The 17,167-nt window shown below is 40.9% G+C and overlaps 1 protein-coding gene across 1 annotated transcript; it reads left to right on the forward strand.

Annotated features, from left to right (window-relative positions):
- Positions 1-7,409: 7,409 nt before the first annotated feature.
- Positions 7,410-9,772, forward strand: LOC149404200 (uncharacterized). The gene is made up of 3 exons (XM_089607444.1): positions 7,410-7,422; positions 7,530-7,659; positions 7,957-9,772. Exons 1-3 carry the CDS (start codon positions 7,410-7,412, stop codon positions 9,770-9,772), a joined length of 1,959 nt encoding a protein of 652 aa, XP_089463570.1.
- The last annotated feature ends 7,395 nt before the right edge of the window (positions 9,773-17,167 follow it).

Genomic DNA, 17,167 nt, shown 5'->3' on the forward strand with positions numbered 1-17,167 from the left:
ATAGATATGATCTTAGAAACTCTCCCCGCATCTCTTGATACCTTCAAGATGAACTACTCCATAAACAAGCTAGAGTACATTGTTACCAAGCTTATGATGGAACTTCACACTGCTGTAGGTCTCACTAAGAGAAAGAGGAATCAAGGAGAGGCACATGCTACTGAGCAAAAAGCCTCCGCCTCTGGAACTAAGAAGAGACCTCACAAGGCCGATAAAAAGAACTGTCCTGCCTATCTCAAAGCAAAGGAACATAGTATTGTACTAGTTACCGAAGCATGCTTAGTAGCTAATAATGTATCAACGTGGATTCTTGACTCCGCTGCTACTAACCATATTCGTTGTTCCTTAAATGGTTTTAAAAAAATCAAAAGCTTAGAGGAAGGCGAGTTCTGTTTCAAATGGGGTGATGGGAGCCTGGTGTCTGTGAAGGCTGTGGGATCCGTGACGCTGTCTTTTGAAGACCGCACTTTAAACTTGAATAATGTTTATTTTGTTCCTACCTTTGGGAAGAACTTAATATCCGTTGCTCGTCTTCGTGAGCAAGATTATTGTTTAAAGTTCATTAAGAATGGAATTCGTATTTCGTTTCCTGATAATTCTTTTGTCACTGATGCATGTATGAAGAATGCTCTTTTCTACATCTATCCCACTCAACCTTCTCTTTTAGACACCGAAATAGATAATGATCTAATTAGGGAGCCAAAGAGGATCAAACTTTCTGAATCCTCCGATCTAACAAAATCAACATACCTCTGGCACTTAAGACTTGGTCATATCAGTCTAGATAGGATTAAGAGACTTGTGAGGGATGGTCCACTCCAAGCCTCTGCAATAGGTTCACTACCTACTTGTGAATCCTGTATAGAAGGAAAAATGACTAAGCGACCTTTCTCCGATAAGGGTCGAAGAGCCACTGAGTTGCTGGAACTAATACATTCTGATGTATGTGGTCCGCTCAACCAACAGGCACGTGGAGGATACGAATACTTCGTTACCTTCACTGATGATTACTCAAGATATGGGTTTGTCTATTTGCTTAAACACAAATCCGAGACCTTTAACGTATTTAAGGTCTTTAGGGCTTTAGTGGAAAAGCAAACTTGCAAAGTGATCAAAACCCTTCGATCTGATCGAGGTGGTGAGTATATGTCTGGAGAGTTCGATGATTTTCTTAAAGAAGAAGGTATCGCTTCTCAGCTTACCGCACCTGGCACACCTCAACAAAACGGAGTGTCAGAGAGAAGAAACCGAACTCTTATGGAGATGGTTAGATCGATGATGAGTTACTCATCACTCCCGCTTTCCTTTTGGGGATATGCCCTCGAATCAGCCACTTACATTCTGAACCAAGTTCCGTCTAAAACGGTTCCTGGTACTCCTTATGAAAGATGGACTGGCCGTAAAGTAAGTTTGGGCCACATCCGAATTTGGGGTTGCCCTGCACATGTGCTAAGGCAAAAGACTAGCAAGTTGGCTAGTAGGTCAGAATTGTGCCTGTTTGTGGGATATCCAAAGGAAACCAAAGGTTTCATTTTCTATAGTCCCGAGGACGATAAGACTTTCGTTAGCACGAATGCTCGTTTCCTTGAGGAGGACTTCATGAAGAATGCGAAACCTAGAAGCAAAATTGTGCTTGAAGAAAAGTTGGGTGAGGAAGCTTCTACCTCACCTGTAAGAACTGTTCTTACCCCAACTGAAACACAACCTAACTCATCAGAATCTCGTCAAGTAGTACTTAGACGTAGTGGGAGGGCCACTCAAAAGCCTGACAGGTACATGTCTTATGGAGACTCTCTTGTAGCCGTCTCCGATATGGATGACCCTGTTTCCTATAGCCAAGCAATGGCTTGTTCTGAATCAAACCTTTGGCTTGACGCCATGAAAGTTGAAATGCACTCGATGTATGTCAACAAAGTCTGGAAACTTGTAGACCTTCCTGAAGGGATTAAACCCGTAGGGTGTAAGTGGATATACAAGAAGAAAAGGGGTCCTGATGGGAACGTCGAGACGTTCAAAGCACGACTTGTGGCAAAGGGTTATACCCAACAAGAAGGGATTGACTATGAAGAAACCTTCTCGCCAGTCGCAATGCTTAAATCCATCCGCATACTCCTATCCATACCTGCAGCTCTCGACTATGAGATCTGGCAAATGGATGTCAAGACAGCCTTTCTGAATGGCAATCTTGACGAGCGCATTTACATGGCTCAACCAGACGGTTTCGTGGATAAAGGTCAAGAGACCAAGGTTTGTGAGTTGCTTAAATCCATTTATGGACTAAAGCAAGCATCTAGGTCATGGACTATTAGATTCGATGAAACTGTAAAGAGCTTCGGCTTTGAACAGTCAATAGATGAGCCTTGTGTTTACAAGTTAATACACGAAGGCAAAGTTGTGTTTCTGGTACTATATGTCGATGATATACTACTCATTGGTAATGACGTGGGTAAGTTATCTGAGGTTAAGGTCTGGCTAGCAAAGCAATTCGATATGAAGGATCTAGGAGAAGCCGCGTACATTCTGGGAATCCAAATCTTTCGAGATAGGAAAAACCGGACCCTGTCGCTCTCTCAAGCATCTTATATTGATAAGGTGATGGATATCGCTTCTCGATGCAAGACTGCAAGAGGGGTCAAACACCCTTTAGGCATGGAGTTTCACTCTCTAAGGACCAGTCTCCCAAGACTGCACAAGAGATTGAAGACATGAGGAAGATTCCTTACGCCTCTGCCGTAGGAAGCCTCATGTATGCTATGCTTTGCACTAGACCTGATATATGTTTCGCCGTTGGCGTAGTTAGCCGTTTCCAATCCAACCCTGGACCCAAGCACTGGATTGCTGTTAAGCATGTTCTTAAGTATCTTCGAAGAACTAGGAACTTGATGCTTACATACTCAGGTACTGACCTGACTATGACGGGATATACCGACTCCGATTTTCAAGCGGATAAGGATTCCAGGAAATCCACTTCGGGATCTGTGTTCATCCTTAATGGTGGAGCTGTTGTGTGGAGAAGTATTAAGCAATCTTGCATTGCTGACTCCACAATGGAAGCAGAATATGTGGCTGCTTGTGAAGCATCCAAAGAGGCTGTATGGCTTAGAAAGTTCCTTAAGTATTTGGAAGTTGTTCCAAACATCGACGAGCCCATGACCCTTTATTGTGATAATAGTGGGGCTGTCGCTAACTCAAAGGAACCTAGAAGCCATAAGCGCTCTAAACATATTGAGAGGAAATACCATTTGATTCGAGAGATCGCGCAACGCGGAGACGTGGAGGTGAAGTAGATCTATGGAAGATCCATTCACCAAGGCCCTAGCGAACATGGTCTTCGACCAACTTCGAGAGGGATTAGGCATGTAGGACTACTCACATCTTCTTTGAGTCAAGTGGGAGTTTGTTGTCAATGGTGCCCACAAGAAGAGTAGTAGTGTCTATTTATGTACATTTGATGTCATATAGTCTTACGAAGACTCTTGCTTGTAATTGCTTATTCATTAATAAAGTTGAAACGTTCATTCATTCTTTCTTTGTTTGAAGCTTTATGATAAAACCTTAGTCTTTTAGTCCATAAACAAGCTTAACAACTTAAGAAGAGACAAATGTAGATTTGCATGAACAAACTCTTCGTAGTTTGCTTAAAACGATATATTCGCAATCTTAGGGTCAAAGGACTATTGACCTCAGTATGATTGTTAGAAGAATCTATGATGTCTGGTTATGAGGCATTGAGAGTTGGGGACTCTATAGTTCTTCTAGGTATCTTCCGAAGGTACTGAATTGACCAGTGCACTTCTAGAGACAATATAAGAACAAACCATTTAACCTCTTATGTCTCGAAGTCCCTATGTATGAATTGCATCATGCTTACCTTAATCCTGAAATGAGACATGCCATTTCACACCTTAGTATTCTCATTTGAGAAAGTCAGAGTTCGGACTCACTATGTCATTCCGAACAGGGCCTATTGGTGAAATACTAAGTTGTGAGTATGTCATGAGTAACTTTGTGAAGTTCTCATAGATATGGAATTCATGTACAAGATTGCTGAAATGCAATGTATGTCACCTCATGCTTTGTTCCTTGGAGTGTGAATAAATGAACTGGCCAGTGTCCAAATTGAGTCGTGACTCTTTTGGATGAAACAATGTGACTTGTTAGCTCCTCGTCAATACATTGTTTCTAACTAATTCACAAGCGACAAAGGAGTTGAGGAAATAACAGCTAGAAGGGTAAAATGGTAATTTAGTAAATCCCGACTAGCTGATGACATTCATGAAGGGTAAACATAGACTCATCATAATTAGGTTGAATTCTTGAGTATAAAATAAATTTATTTGAACCGAGAGATTTTCAGTGTCAACTCTTTAGTGGAGTCAGTTGGCATTAAGCTAAACTTGGAAAAGGTTTGGGAACTTTTGAGTCCAAGTGTTTAGCTCAAGCTTTGTTCATTTGGGTCCATGAGGTCACTGTCACGAATCACATCGATTAGGAATAGTTAAACTGGAAGCTAAGTCAAAACAAGAACGAAAATTGTCAAAAGGGTATTTTTGTGTTTTGAGACATAGGATGAAATGAATGTCAATAAATTTTTTGACATGGTCATTTGATGACAAGTAATACTCGGCCATAATATGGTTAATTGGGCCTTGTGGATTAATTTCATTTCATAAGAATTTTATTGAAAATTCTTAATGGGCCTTTTCCATGTTGTCATGAACAAATGGAAAACATTCTAGAAGCCTTTACTAGAATGCTATAGGCGCCCAAATACTCAAGAGAAAGAGAGATTATTTTGTGCATAAATGTATCAAGATACTTGCCAAAAGAAAAAGAGGGAACAAATTTCCTCAAAGAGGAAAAGGGAAATTCGGCCAAGTGGATCAAGGGAGAAGCAAATAAAAGAGGAAACAAATCCAAGCTATGCATGGAACCTCTTGGCCGCCCAAAATGAAAGAGGAAATAAGGAAATTGGCTCATGAATATGTGATATTCTATAGAAGAGGAAACTACCTTATTGAAGGTAAGACCTCTCCTATAAATAGGAGCCTCATTCCACACATTTCATTCATCGAAAAGTTTTAGAGATGGAGAGCTTCTCTCTCTAGACTTGGCCGATCCTCTCTCTCCCTCTCTCTTCAATTTCGTTTTATTGTTTTGGCACCTAGGTCCTCATTTGACCTAGAGTTTAGCTCTGCGACTTCAAGACTCGTTCTTAAGTCGTAGTGTTTAAAAGTGCCCACTCACTGATTCCTTTTATTTCGAGTGATTTAGTGATAGAAACTATCGTGGTTGCTCGAGTTTCCGAGGAAGGAAGAGAGACGTGGGGAGACGAGCGTTGCAACTTTCCAAAAGCTTCTCAAAGTTCAAGCTTCAAGAAAGGTTAGTAAACTTCTTAGCTCATAATAGTTTTTAATTACGTGTACTTGCTCTTTTGTCTAGGTTAGTAAAAACTGGTTTTACTTGTAAAAGAAAATTTTTAAAATTCCTCCGCTTTCCGAAGCGTTAATTATTTTCTTAAACCCTAGATCGATTCCAACAAAGATCACCAAGGCGAACACGACGAGCTTCATCTGGAAGAACATTGTGTGCCGCTTCGGGATCCCCGCGTCGATCGTGACTGACAACGGAAAGCAATTTGACAATGCGCGCCTCCGGGACATGTGTGAACAATTGGGCATCAGCAAGACTTTCTCCTCTCCCCGCCATCCTCAAGCCAACGGTCAAGTCGAGGCGGTCAACAAGACAATCAAAGAGAACTTGAAGAAGAAGCTGGAAGAAAGGAAGGGGGCTTGGGCCGACGAGCTTCCCATGGTCTTATGGGCATACTGAACCACCGCGCGAAATGCGACCGGTGAAACCCCTTTCGCTCTCGCGTTCGGCGTCGAGGCCGTGGTACCTGTCGAGACCAAGCTACCAACCTTGCGCATCGAAGAGTATGAAGAAGCTGCCAACGACGACGCAATCAGGCTGGAGCTGGACCTCATAGACGAAAAGAGGGTAGACGCACTCTCCCGCCTTGCCGCGCGGAAGAGAAGGGTCGAGAAGTACTACAATTGCAAGATCAAGCTGCGGAAGTTCGCCGACGGAAGCCTCGTCCTTAGAAGGGTGTTCCAAAACACCAAGGTGCAAGGGGCGGGAGTTCTGGGCCCCACTTGGGAAGGCCCGTACCGTGTGCGCCGAGCCATCCACAACGGCACGTACGAGCTCGAGAACCTAGAAGGAGTCGTATTCACACACCCGTGGAACGCGGAGCACCTACGACAATACTACCAATAGAAGCCCGTTCCCGATTGCCCTATGTTTTATTATTTTAATCTTATTTTCGTTCTAAGCAAAAGACAATTTCAAATTTCAAGTAAGGCCAACGGCCTGGAAATGTAACTTTCAACTTTTTTTCGGCATGATAATCGAATTACACACTACCAGAAATATGGGATACAACTACAGTTTTTTTTTTTTAACTCCAGTTTAGCCTTTTAACGGAGTCTTTGAATACAGACTACGGTCACCTTTTTTTATGCTTATATTATACTCTAGTCGAATATAAAGCTGTAGAGAATGATCTATTTTTCTCTACAGCTAATATAAAAAAGTAGTGGTAATACCCAAAAAATTAAAAATGATCAAAATTTCACCATTTTTAGATGGAGGGAAATTTCCCACAAAATTTTGGCACATTTACACTACAGTCAAAGGTAAAGAAGGAGTTGTAATACTTAAAATATAAAAAATTAACAAAATTTTCCTATTTGAGTTCGGGAGGGAAATTTCCAACTGGTTTCCCACCATATATGAATATGAAAAGTAAGAAAAAATGACTAAGTATTGAAAATATTCATATACTTGTACACAACACGAGGAACTAAAACAACTGAAACATTTATTACCAAATCTAATATTGCTCCAAAAAAAACATTCGAACAAGAACTTGACTCTCGTTGACCACCATCACTGACACCACCCAACATTGACCACCGTCGCAGCTTTGCCGGCGACACATCACAACCCTAAAAACCTTGTTCTCGGTCTTCCAGTCATAATCCTAACGTCGTCGTCTTCGATCGGTATGAGCTTTTTTCCGTTCTTCATCAGTTTTGTTGCTCAATTTGGGGTTATTTGTGAGTTGAGTAATTTAGGGTAAAATGTCATAGAAATTTGGGGTTTATTTAAGGTTTCATAGTTTGTTGCTCGATTTGGGGTTATTTAGTAACGGATTTGAGAAATTTATGGTTAATGTCTTAGAAATTTGTGGTTTATTTGAGGTCTCATTGCTTTGTTGCTTGATTTGGGGTTATTTGAGGTCTCATTGCCTGTTCTTACCTATTTGTAGATTAAAAATGCAAATTATCTAGTTTATTCAGTTTTGTGTATGTTTTCTTATGTACAGAGATTAAACTCAGTCAACAATGGTTCGCGTGAGTAAGTAAACTGAACTCTATGTGTGTGCTTGTGATTGCTAATTGAACTCTGTGTGTGTGCTTGTGGTTGCTAATTGAACTCTGTGTGTTTGGTTTATTATGTTTTAGAGGTTGGTCATGCTCATCCAAAGGTCTCAGGAGTGACAAAACGGATATTAGAAGCCGTTAAAAAGACTTCGAGATCTTCTGGTCGTGGGGATAGTTCCCGAGAAGCACACGTTGGTGATACTAGTACAAAGTAAGTACTTTTATGCTTCATATGTCATTTACACATTTACAAAGTACAAAGTAAGTTCTTGTTGATCTGGTTGTAGAAATATTAGACTATTAGGTCATTTAAGAAATTGATTTAAATAACACATTTTCACAGAATTGACAAGTCATGGTTAAATTCCGATAGACGCTCAAAAGAATTTGAAGATGGTGTTGAATCTTTCTTACAGTTTTGTAAAATTAACTTACCCAATTTGTAGTCCTTACGATGTCCATGTAAAAGGTGTGGAAATATGGGATCGCATTCTTTTGAAATCATCAGAGATCATCTTTTCTGTAATGGTATGGACCAAACATACGTTATTTGGACATGGCATGGTGAAAACATGGTCTGTAGTACAGACAAAAAGCTCATCCACCAACCAAAAGCACATACTTTTGGTGACTGCGATGATGCTTTTAATACCGTCGAAATGGTTAAGGCCGCTAATAATCTTCTGGAAAAAGATTCTGACATGTTTGTTGAATACGTAGATGATGCGAAAAGGCCACTCTACGACGGTTGTCTGAAATTTACTAAGTTATCAGCTTTAGTAAGATTGTACAATCTAAAATTCAAACACGGGTGGAGCGATACAAGTTTTGACGAGCTGTTGATGCTGTTGGGTGACATGTTTCCGAAAGGAAGTCAATTGCCAAAGTCTATCTACGAGGCCAAGAAGACGTTGTGTACCTTAGGTATGGAATATGAAAAAATCCATGCTTGTCCTAATGACTGTATTCTGTATAGGAAGGACAAGGTTGATTTCGATGTTTGTCCTGTTTGTTATGCATCTCGGTGGAAAATTCCAAAAGGGTCCATGAAACCTACAGTAGGTGTTCTAGCAAAAGTCTTGTGGTATTTCCCCCCAATACCCAGATTTAAAAGAATGTACGGTACACCGGAAATAGCGAAGAATCTGACTTGGCATGCCAACAATAGAGAAGTTGACGGGTATTTGAGACATCCAGCCGATGCAGCTTCGTGGAAATCGATAGATAAGAAGTGGCCTGCTTTTTCAGATGAATCAAGGAATCTTCGATTGGCTGTAGCGGCTGATGGGATTAATCCGTATCGTTCTTTCAGTAGTCGGCATAGTACGTGGCCTGTTACGTTGATAACATATAATATTCCTCTGTGGCTGTGCATGAAGAGGAAGTATATCATGTTAACATTACTGATATCGGGTCCCAAGCAACCGGGAAATGACATTGACGTCTACTTGGAACCCCTCGTTGACGACCTGAAACTATTATGGAGCACAGGTATCGAAGTTTTTGATGCTCATTTAAAAGAGACATTCACTCTAAGAGCCATTCTGCTATGGACAATAAACGATTTGCCAGCGTATGGAAATATGAGCGGTTGTGTCGTAAAAGGCTACAATGGTTGTCCTGTATGTGGTAAAGACACACATGGCTTGTATCTTCGTCATAGCAGGAAGGTCGTATACCTAGGTCATCGCAGGTTTTTGAATCGGCATCATCCTTTCAGAAAAGCAAAGAAGGCATTTAATGGGTCCCAAGAACTCGGTGATGCTCCTACATGCTTGTCCGGAACAGAAGTCTTACAGAAGGTGACTCGTATTGGATATGTATACGGGAAATGTTCGAAGAAGAAGAAGGGTGAAGAAAAGGCAGATCCGATACTCCCTTGGAAAAAAAGGTCAATCTTCTTTGATCTTGAATATTGGGAGTTTCTTCCTGTGCGTCATATTTTGGACGTAATGCATGTCGAGAAGAATGTGTGTGAAACTATTATAGGAACATTGCTTGATGTCTCGCACAAGTCAAAGGATGGTCTGAAAAGTCGCTTAGATCTTCAGGATATGGGCATCCGGACCAAGCTTCATCCAAAGGTTGGTGACAAGAAAACATATTTGCCTCAATCAACCTACACATTGACGAAGGAAGAGAAGAAAAGGTTTTGCAATCTGTTGTCAGTGCTCAAAGTGCCCGATGGCTACGGTTCCAACCTTAGAAACTGTGTGTCGATGGAGGAGTTAAAACTGTTTGGATTGAAATCACATGATTATCATACGCTTATGCAACAGATTCTTCCAGTCGCATTACAAGGATTGCTGGATAAGAAGGTCTGAACCACAATAACAAGAGTCTCTCGCTTCTTCAATGCGATATGCAGCAAAGTTGTCGATGCTTCCAAACTGGCAAGCCTTCAAGAAGAATTTACAACAACTATGTGCCTCTTGGAAAAGTATTTTCCACCATCTTTTTTTGACATAACGGTTCATCTAATGATACATCTAGTACGAGAAGTTCAATTTTGTGGACCGGTTCGTCTAACTTGGATGTATCCACATGAACGGAACATGAAAGTTATGAAAGGTTACGTGCGCAATCGCAGCCGACCAGAAGGTTGTATTGCAGAATGTTACATAGTTGAAGAAGGTATGGAATATTGCTCGGAGTACTTGACTTCTGTAGAATCTGTTGGTGTTCCGTCCACGAGAAATGAATCGGGTGTAGATGTTGGCAAACCAATCTCTTCTGGAAGAGTGCATACACCTAAACAGATAGAATTGGAGCAAGCACATCTTTTTGTGGTGGAGAACACTACTGAAATCAGTCCGTATATCAAGTAAGTAAATATTTTTTTTTTTACTTCATATGATATATGTTTTAAGACAAATGGTGACTTGGTGATATGCTACTTAGGAAGCATATGGAGTACTTGCTTGAATGTAATCCAAGTAAAGTGAAGGACCAAAAATGGCTTCAAGATGAGCACAATCGATCATTTACCAATTGGCTCCGTGACAAAGTATATGTTCATTATACAAGAACTAGTAACACAAAATCAATAAGTGTGTTTTTTTTTTAATTTCTATAGGTTGCTCTTGATTTGGAAGAGTCTAGAGTTTCGGTATCACAGACATTAAGGTGGATGTCACATGGACCGAAAGCACACGTTCTTTCCTACAGTGGATATATCATCAACGGATTTCGTTTTTTCACAAAGGACCGTGATGACACAAGTTCTGTTCAAAATAGCGGTGTCGCAGTAATGGCTGAAACAATGCAAGTGTGCATCTCAAAGGACAAGAAACCAATTGTTTCAGACATGACATTCTTTGGGACTATTCAACAAATATGGGAGTTAGACTATGTCGTATCCAAAGTGGTGGTCTTCAAATGTAAATGGGTTGACAGTTCAAGGGGTGTTAAGGTAGATGATGGATTCACAGTGGTTGATCTTTCAAAGACTGGTCACAAGTCAGATCCATTCATTTTGGCAGACCAAGTCAAACAAGTTTTCTACGTAGAAGACGGAATGGATACGTCGTGGTCAATTGTGGTACCGAATTTGAAAAATGACTTTGCTAGTCCAATACCAGAGGATGATGTTGATTATGAAGCTCCTGCCACCGAACTATTCTCTGATGCAGAGTCTTCAGATTCGACAGATGACGAAACATGTTTGCAAATAGATGAAGAGGGTACTTGGATCGATAATGACTAGTGAGAGGAAGAAGTGAGAAAACTTAATTAACATGTTTATGTGTGTGTGTGTGGGACTGTTTCATAATTAATACTGATGTATATTGTTTGTGTATGTCTGTACGTGTATAATTCTGATTCATAACCTTATTGTGTGTAGGTGTAGTGTACCTGTGGTTGATGCAAAAGATGAAGACAAATCACAGACATCTCCAGCAAAAAAAAGGACAAGAAGGGCATGTATAGTTGAGGAAAAAAACACTGGCAACTCAAAGGCACTGAGACGTTTAGAGGAGGAAAAGAATGACGACACAGCAGTGGCACCGCAACCAAAAAAGAAGAAAAAATCTGGACCTGTAGTTCAGGAAAAGGAAAAACAAACATCAGTGCCAAATGACTGTACAACAGTGGAACCAAAAGCAAAAAAAAGGACATCAAGGGGACCTACTCTTCTTACCAAGGTTGTTATAGCTAGAGCAAATGGTGTGGTGAAGCCAATAACTTACAATGACCTTGGACAAAGCATCGGTGACACAAACTCAGAAATGCAAAGCTATGTAGGTGTTGTTGTGCGATCAACTGTACCCATTGAGATCGAAAATTGGCGTTCGGTATCAACTGAGCTCAAGGAGAAAGTGTGGGATCAAATCAAGGTAAAGCCATGTTCTGATTCCATTTAAAAACTATGGTGTCGTATTCCATATGTAATACCCGTGCTTTTTTTATGCAGACGCCGTATGACGTGCCTTTCGAGGGTAAGAAAGCTATATTAGCATCTGCGTGTACAAAGTGGAGACAGTTCAAGTACAAGCTGGCAACCAATTACATCAACAACTATGTTGACAAGCCACGCATGTTTGCAAAACCGCCACCGGCGTATCCTTTTATTACGCAGAAATCTTGGAAGATTTTTGTTGCGAAACGTCTCTCCGATGACTTTAGAACTTTGAGTACAGAACAGTCTAACAAGTCAAAGAAGATCAAGTATCGGCACCACCTTTCTAGGCGTGGATTCGCAAACGTAGCAGCTGACTTGGTGAGTATTGAAGTTGATATATGTGCATCAGACTGTTTTTTATATTGATATTGTGAAGTTGTTTTAGTATGTGGATTGTTTCATTTCCTACTCTATTATAGTCTAAGGAAAGGGGTGGCACTGGTAAACCATCTCGAAGTGAGCTTTGGAAGATCGCTTATGCAAAAGGCAGTCCTGCAGAGGATGAAGAGATTAGCTCATTTATAGACAATCTGGTTAGAATAAATAACTGAACTATATTTTTGTCTATCTGGGTAGTCAAACTTAACTTACCTATATGTTTGTATACTTGTAGGATGATTGTACCAAAAAGATTACGGATGGGGCTATTTATTTAAACCCGAAGGAAGACACTCTCACATTAGCGTTGGGAAATAAAGACCGTGGTGGTTTAGTAAGGTGTATTGGGCATGGCGTTACTCCTTCAAAGTACTTCAACACTCCAAGGCAGACAAAAACAAGCGCTGTCCTGCAACTCGTCTTAGAGGAGCAAAAGAAACTGACAGAGGCACATCAACGAGACGCCGATGAAAGGCGAATTTTACTATTACAAATCAAGGAACTTCAAGAGGAAAACATGAAGTTAAAGGCTGGCGATAACAACTTCAAAAGCTCTCTTCTTCAATCAGATAAGGGTAGTTGCACAGCCAAAAAACCAAATCTACACTTCTCCGATGACAAGGAAAATTGCAGTGACGAACAAAAACTCTACCAGGAAGAATGCGATGATATCGAATTGATCGGGCGTAGAGATTTCGCCAACGGAAAGGTAAAAATGACCCCTGTTTTGGTTCTTAATTAGTTAATTGTTAAAATTTACTAAACTAAATTCTGTTTTTTTTAAGGAACAACCATGTAAACTAGTTGTGGACAGCATTTCTAATGTTGTTGCTTATGGTAAAATTTGTTCTGAAACTGCGACCAAAGGAACAGTTTGGGGAATCAAATTGGGGGATGAAGTTGTACGTGTCCATGTAGATATGTGCGTTGATGAGAAGGCTATATCTCCAATGCGAATGGGTAAACATGAATTGACTGTCAAAGAAGTAGTTGGTAATCACGTTCCGTGGCCTAAAAAAATGGTTACAATTGAGAAATCCAAGGTAATCACTCAACTAATTCTTACATGTTGCTCATTTTTTTTTAAATTATGGAGTCTAGAATATCCAATACGTGTTTCTTTTCAGGTGGTAACACCCGTTCGTAGGTCTCCCAGGAAAAAAACCAAACAGATATGGAGTCTAGAATATCTCAAGACTAATGTTGCTAAAGTCATGGGGAATGACAACTCCATATCTTTTCCCTTGGACGAGAATATTTTTGGCAAAGATCGAGTTCTATATATTCTTCGTGATGATATTATGGCATTTTGTAGCATGGAGTGGATCACGTCGAGCTGCATTGTTTTGTACATGAGGTAATCTTTTCAATACTCATTGATCTATTTCAAATATATGTATATTTTAGCCACATCATAATGAATCTTTGCTTTATGTGAATTAGCTACTTGTATCAGAAGATCATGAGCATGAAAATTGGATCTATGTATGCGTTCATAGATCCAGTGTCTTTGAATATGGGGACCAGTGGACACAAATCTGACCTTATTGCCAACAGAATGGAGGGTTGTGGTGTTGGTCAACTATTCTTAGCTCCTTTCAATCCCGTGTAAGTATATTTACATGAGTATATTGTTATATGTTTTGAGTATTTATATGATTTCATTTTTCGTTGGACGGTGCTTAGACGGTTAATACATTGTTTACGTGGATTCAGAAATCATTGGACGTTGCTTGCACTCGACCCGCATAATGACCGAGTTTATTACTTTGATTCTCTTGCTCGTAAACCTGGAAATGATATCAAAGCTGTTATTAATACGTGAGTTCATACATAGATCGACTTCTTCATATTTATGGATCTTACATAGTTATACATTACATATATATCATGACATGTGTATTTCTGTACGTAGTGCTATGAAATTATTCAACTCGAAAGCCAACAAAACTATGAAGAAACAAGTTACATGGGAAGTTGTTAAGGTATGTTTAAATTTTGTAGCTAGTCTGATTTTGTGCTTGGGATTGAATCTGAAATTGGGTTGAGCTACTGTGTGGATTGAATCTGAATTTTGTAGCTGACTCAATCATTGGTTGTTAACTTACTTTTTTCTGTTTGTCTAGTGTCCTCGACAACCGGGCGGAACAGAGTGTGGATATTATGTGATTAAGTACATGGAAGATATCATTGGCCATCACCTAATCTCGACTGAAGCTAAAGTAATTTGCTTAGCCTTAATCTTTTTTTTTTCTGGAAAAATACAGCCTTAATATAGTTATAAGCTTGTTTGTTTAGTTGATGTGGTTAAGTAATTTTCATTTTTTTCATCGTTAATATAGTTCGATGGAAAACGTAGCTATACTCAAGACGAGCTCGATGTGATGCGCCAAGAATGGGCTGCCTACCTTCAAACTTTGTATTAGGTAGTTATCTGGACACTATCAAACTATTTTGTATTTTATGTAGAATCATGATATCACTTGGATGGATTTGCTGTAGAATTGTGTGATATTTGGCACTTAGTATGCATGAAGCAGGGACGTCTTTGGATTTAGGTATTGTGGTTTTGTAGCATTACAATGCCTGTACTAGTATGGATATGTTGATGAATATTTGGTACTTGGTATGAATTTGGTACTCTTGTAGGATTATTCAGGATATATGGTTGGATGTAAATCAGGTACTTATGTGGATGTGTTTTTATGCATGTTTGTGTTTTGGTACAAATATAGGTACAAATTATACAAATTAGAAGATTGAACCATTTTAATTCAATATATATTTTTATACAAAATATTGCATTCACAGATATTTTACTACAGAATTCAAATGTAGTTAAATGATGACGTTAAGTTCAACTCCAATTAAAAGAAAGTAGTCTAAGCTAAATCACACAAGAGACTACAAACGTAAACTAGAGTCTTAAGTGCGTAAACTGAAGACTACAATTTATAAATGTAGTCTTAAAGCTAAATATAAATATCTATCTTCCTAGACTACAACAATACGCAGTAGTCTAAGATAAAAACATGAACCACCTCAATTTTTCAACTACACCTAAAAGATGTAGTCTTCAACAAAAAAAACTGAAGTCATAGATAAATAGATAAGACTCCAGTGCAATAGATGCCACAAAAACGCCGTAGTCTGTCCAACTCAATTAATTATAACTACTCTTTAAAGCTGTAGTGTTTATTGACTCAAAATTTGAACAACTACATTATAAAAATGTAGTCTTCAACAGAAAACACTGGAGTCATAGGCAAAGAGATAAGACTCCAGTGCAATAGATGCCACAAAAACGCCGTAGTCTGTCTAATTGACTCAATTAAGACTACTTGTTAAAACTGTAGTTTTTTTATCTTATGTAATTCAGTTCTATATAACTACAGCATAACGATGTAGTATTTATAGATGCCACTAGTAAGACTACATCTAAACAATGTAGTTATATATTTTAACTACAGTCTTATAAAACAGATACACTACGGCCAAACACTGGAGTCATAATCAAAGAGATAAGACTCCAGTGCAATAGATGACAGTCAGTAAACTGTAGTGGATTGAAAATGACTACAGCGTTCGGCAGTAGTTAGAGGCCAAATTTCTGGTAGTGACATTTCACTTCGAAGCCTTTATCCTTTATATTATAATTTCTAGTCTCCTCTACGAGTACACAAGAAACTCGGGGGGCTAACGAGGATAACAGGTACACCCCTTCCGTGCGACGCCCTCTCATGGTCCAACGCTTCGCGCGCCGAAAGGTAGCGAAGCGCCAACGGGTCGGATCCGCGAACAGGACCTCTGGCCCTACACATCCCTCGTGCGACGCTCTCGCACGATTCAACGCTTCGTGCACCGAGAGGTAGCGAGGCGCCAACGAGTCGGATCCGCGCACCGGACCTCTGGCCCTACACGTCTCTCGCTGCGATGCTCTCGCACAACGTCACGCCTCGCACTCCTGACCCGTCAGTCGCCTCTCCGTCAAGCAGGCGGTTCGTCGATTGAGCCGCCTCCGCGGGAACGTGGGAACGCGGGTCGTCCACCGGTGGCTCATCGTCTAGAGGAGGGAACATGGAATCGAAGAAGGAAAAGGTAGTCCCGCAGGACGCGTTCTCCTTCGCGGTCGCGTCTCGAACCCGTATGGCTGCCTCGTAACGAGCCACCTCCAGCGCAAGGTCCCAGTCATCCTCTTGGTCCGCCTTAGATCGCACAGCGTCGTCCTTTTCCTCGATGAGAGTCTACATCTCCACCAAAAGGGAATCCCTTTCCCTCTCCGCCTTGAAGCAGGAGATTTTGCTCGCCGATAGCCGAGCATGAACAATCTTCAACTCCTCATCCTGGCTCGAGAGCGCCGTCTGGAGTTTCTTTGTCTCGCCCAAGAAAGTGTCGGCGGCTTGCTCTGTTTTCTCCAGAGACGTCTGCGCCGTCATGCGTTGTGATCACTCGGCCGCCAGCTCCTCGCGGGTCTGCCTTGACTCTTCCTCGAGCGCCTGAAACTCCTGGGCGGTCCGAACCCCCACTAGAGTGGCAGCATGGTCGGCCGCCGCGCTCTCCATGTCTCTCTTCATGATTTGCATTCTCCGAAGCAAGTCTCGAAGGATGCGTTCGCCTCGCTCTTGACACGCAAGCATCTGCAAAGAATGGTGGTCATAAGTTATCATAACAAATGCAAGGGTCGCATATAGGTCAAACAAACTGGCCATACCTTTCGGGCATTGCGGACTCCGTTTTGGATGTAGTCGGGATCATTTGTCGTTAGCAGACTCTTGAAGTCTCCCAGAGGGGTCTCGAGGATTCCCTGGGAGCATTGGCCTCGCAGCTCCGCCGCCTCCGCTAGGAGCATCGAATCCATGCCACCTGACGCCGCCGATGTGTGAGTGCGCTTGCGGCCGAAAGGCGAAACGAGGGAGACTGACGACGATGGTCACTTGCT

Source organism: Urtica dioica, chromosome 2, assembly GCF_054948205.1.
Source record: "Urtica dioica subsp. dioica isolate 48M chromosome 2, U.dioica_male_clone48M_v1_H2, whole genome shotgun sequence".
Lineage (NCBI taxonomy): Eukaryota > Viridiplantae > Streptophyta > Magnoliopsida > Rosales > Urticaceae > Urtica > Urtica dioica.

Excerpts from the sequence above, each read along its gene's own strand:
- LOC149404200 (XM_089607444.1), top strand. Across the intron at positions 7,660-7,956 it reads GTTGGTGATACTAGTACAAA|AGATCATCTTTTCTGTAATG; the intron begins GTAAGTACTTTT and ends TGAAATCATCAG.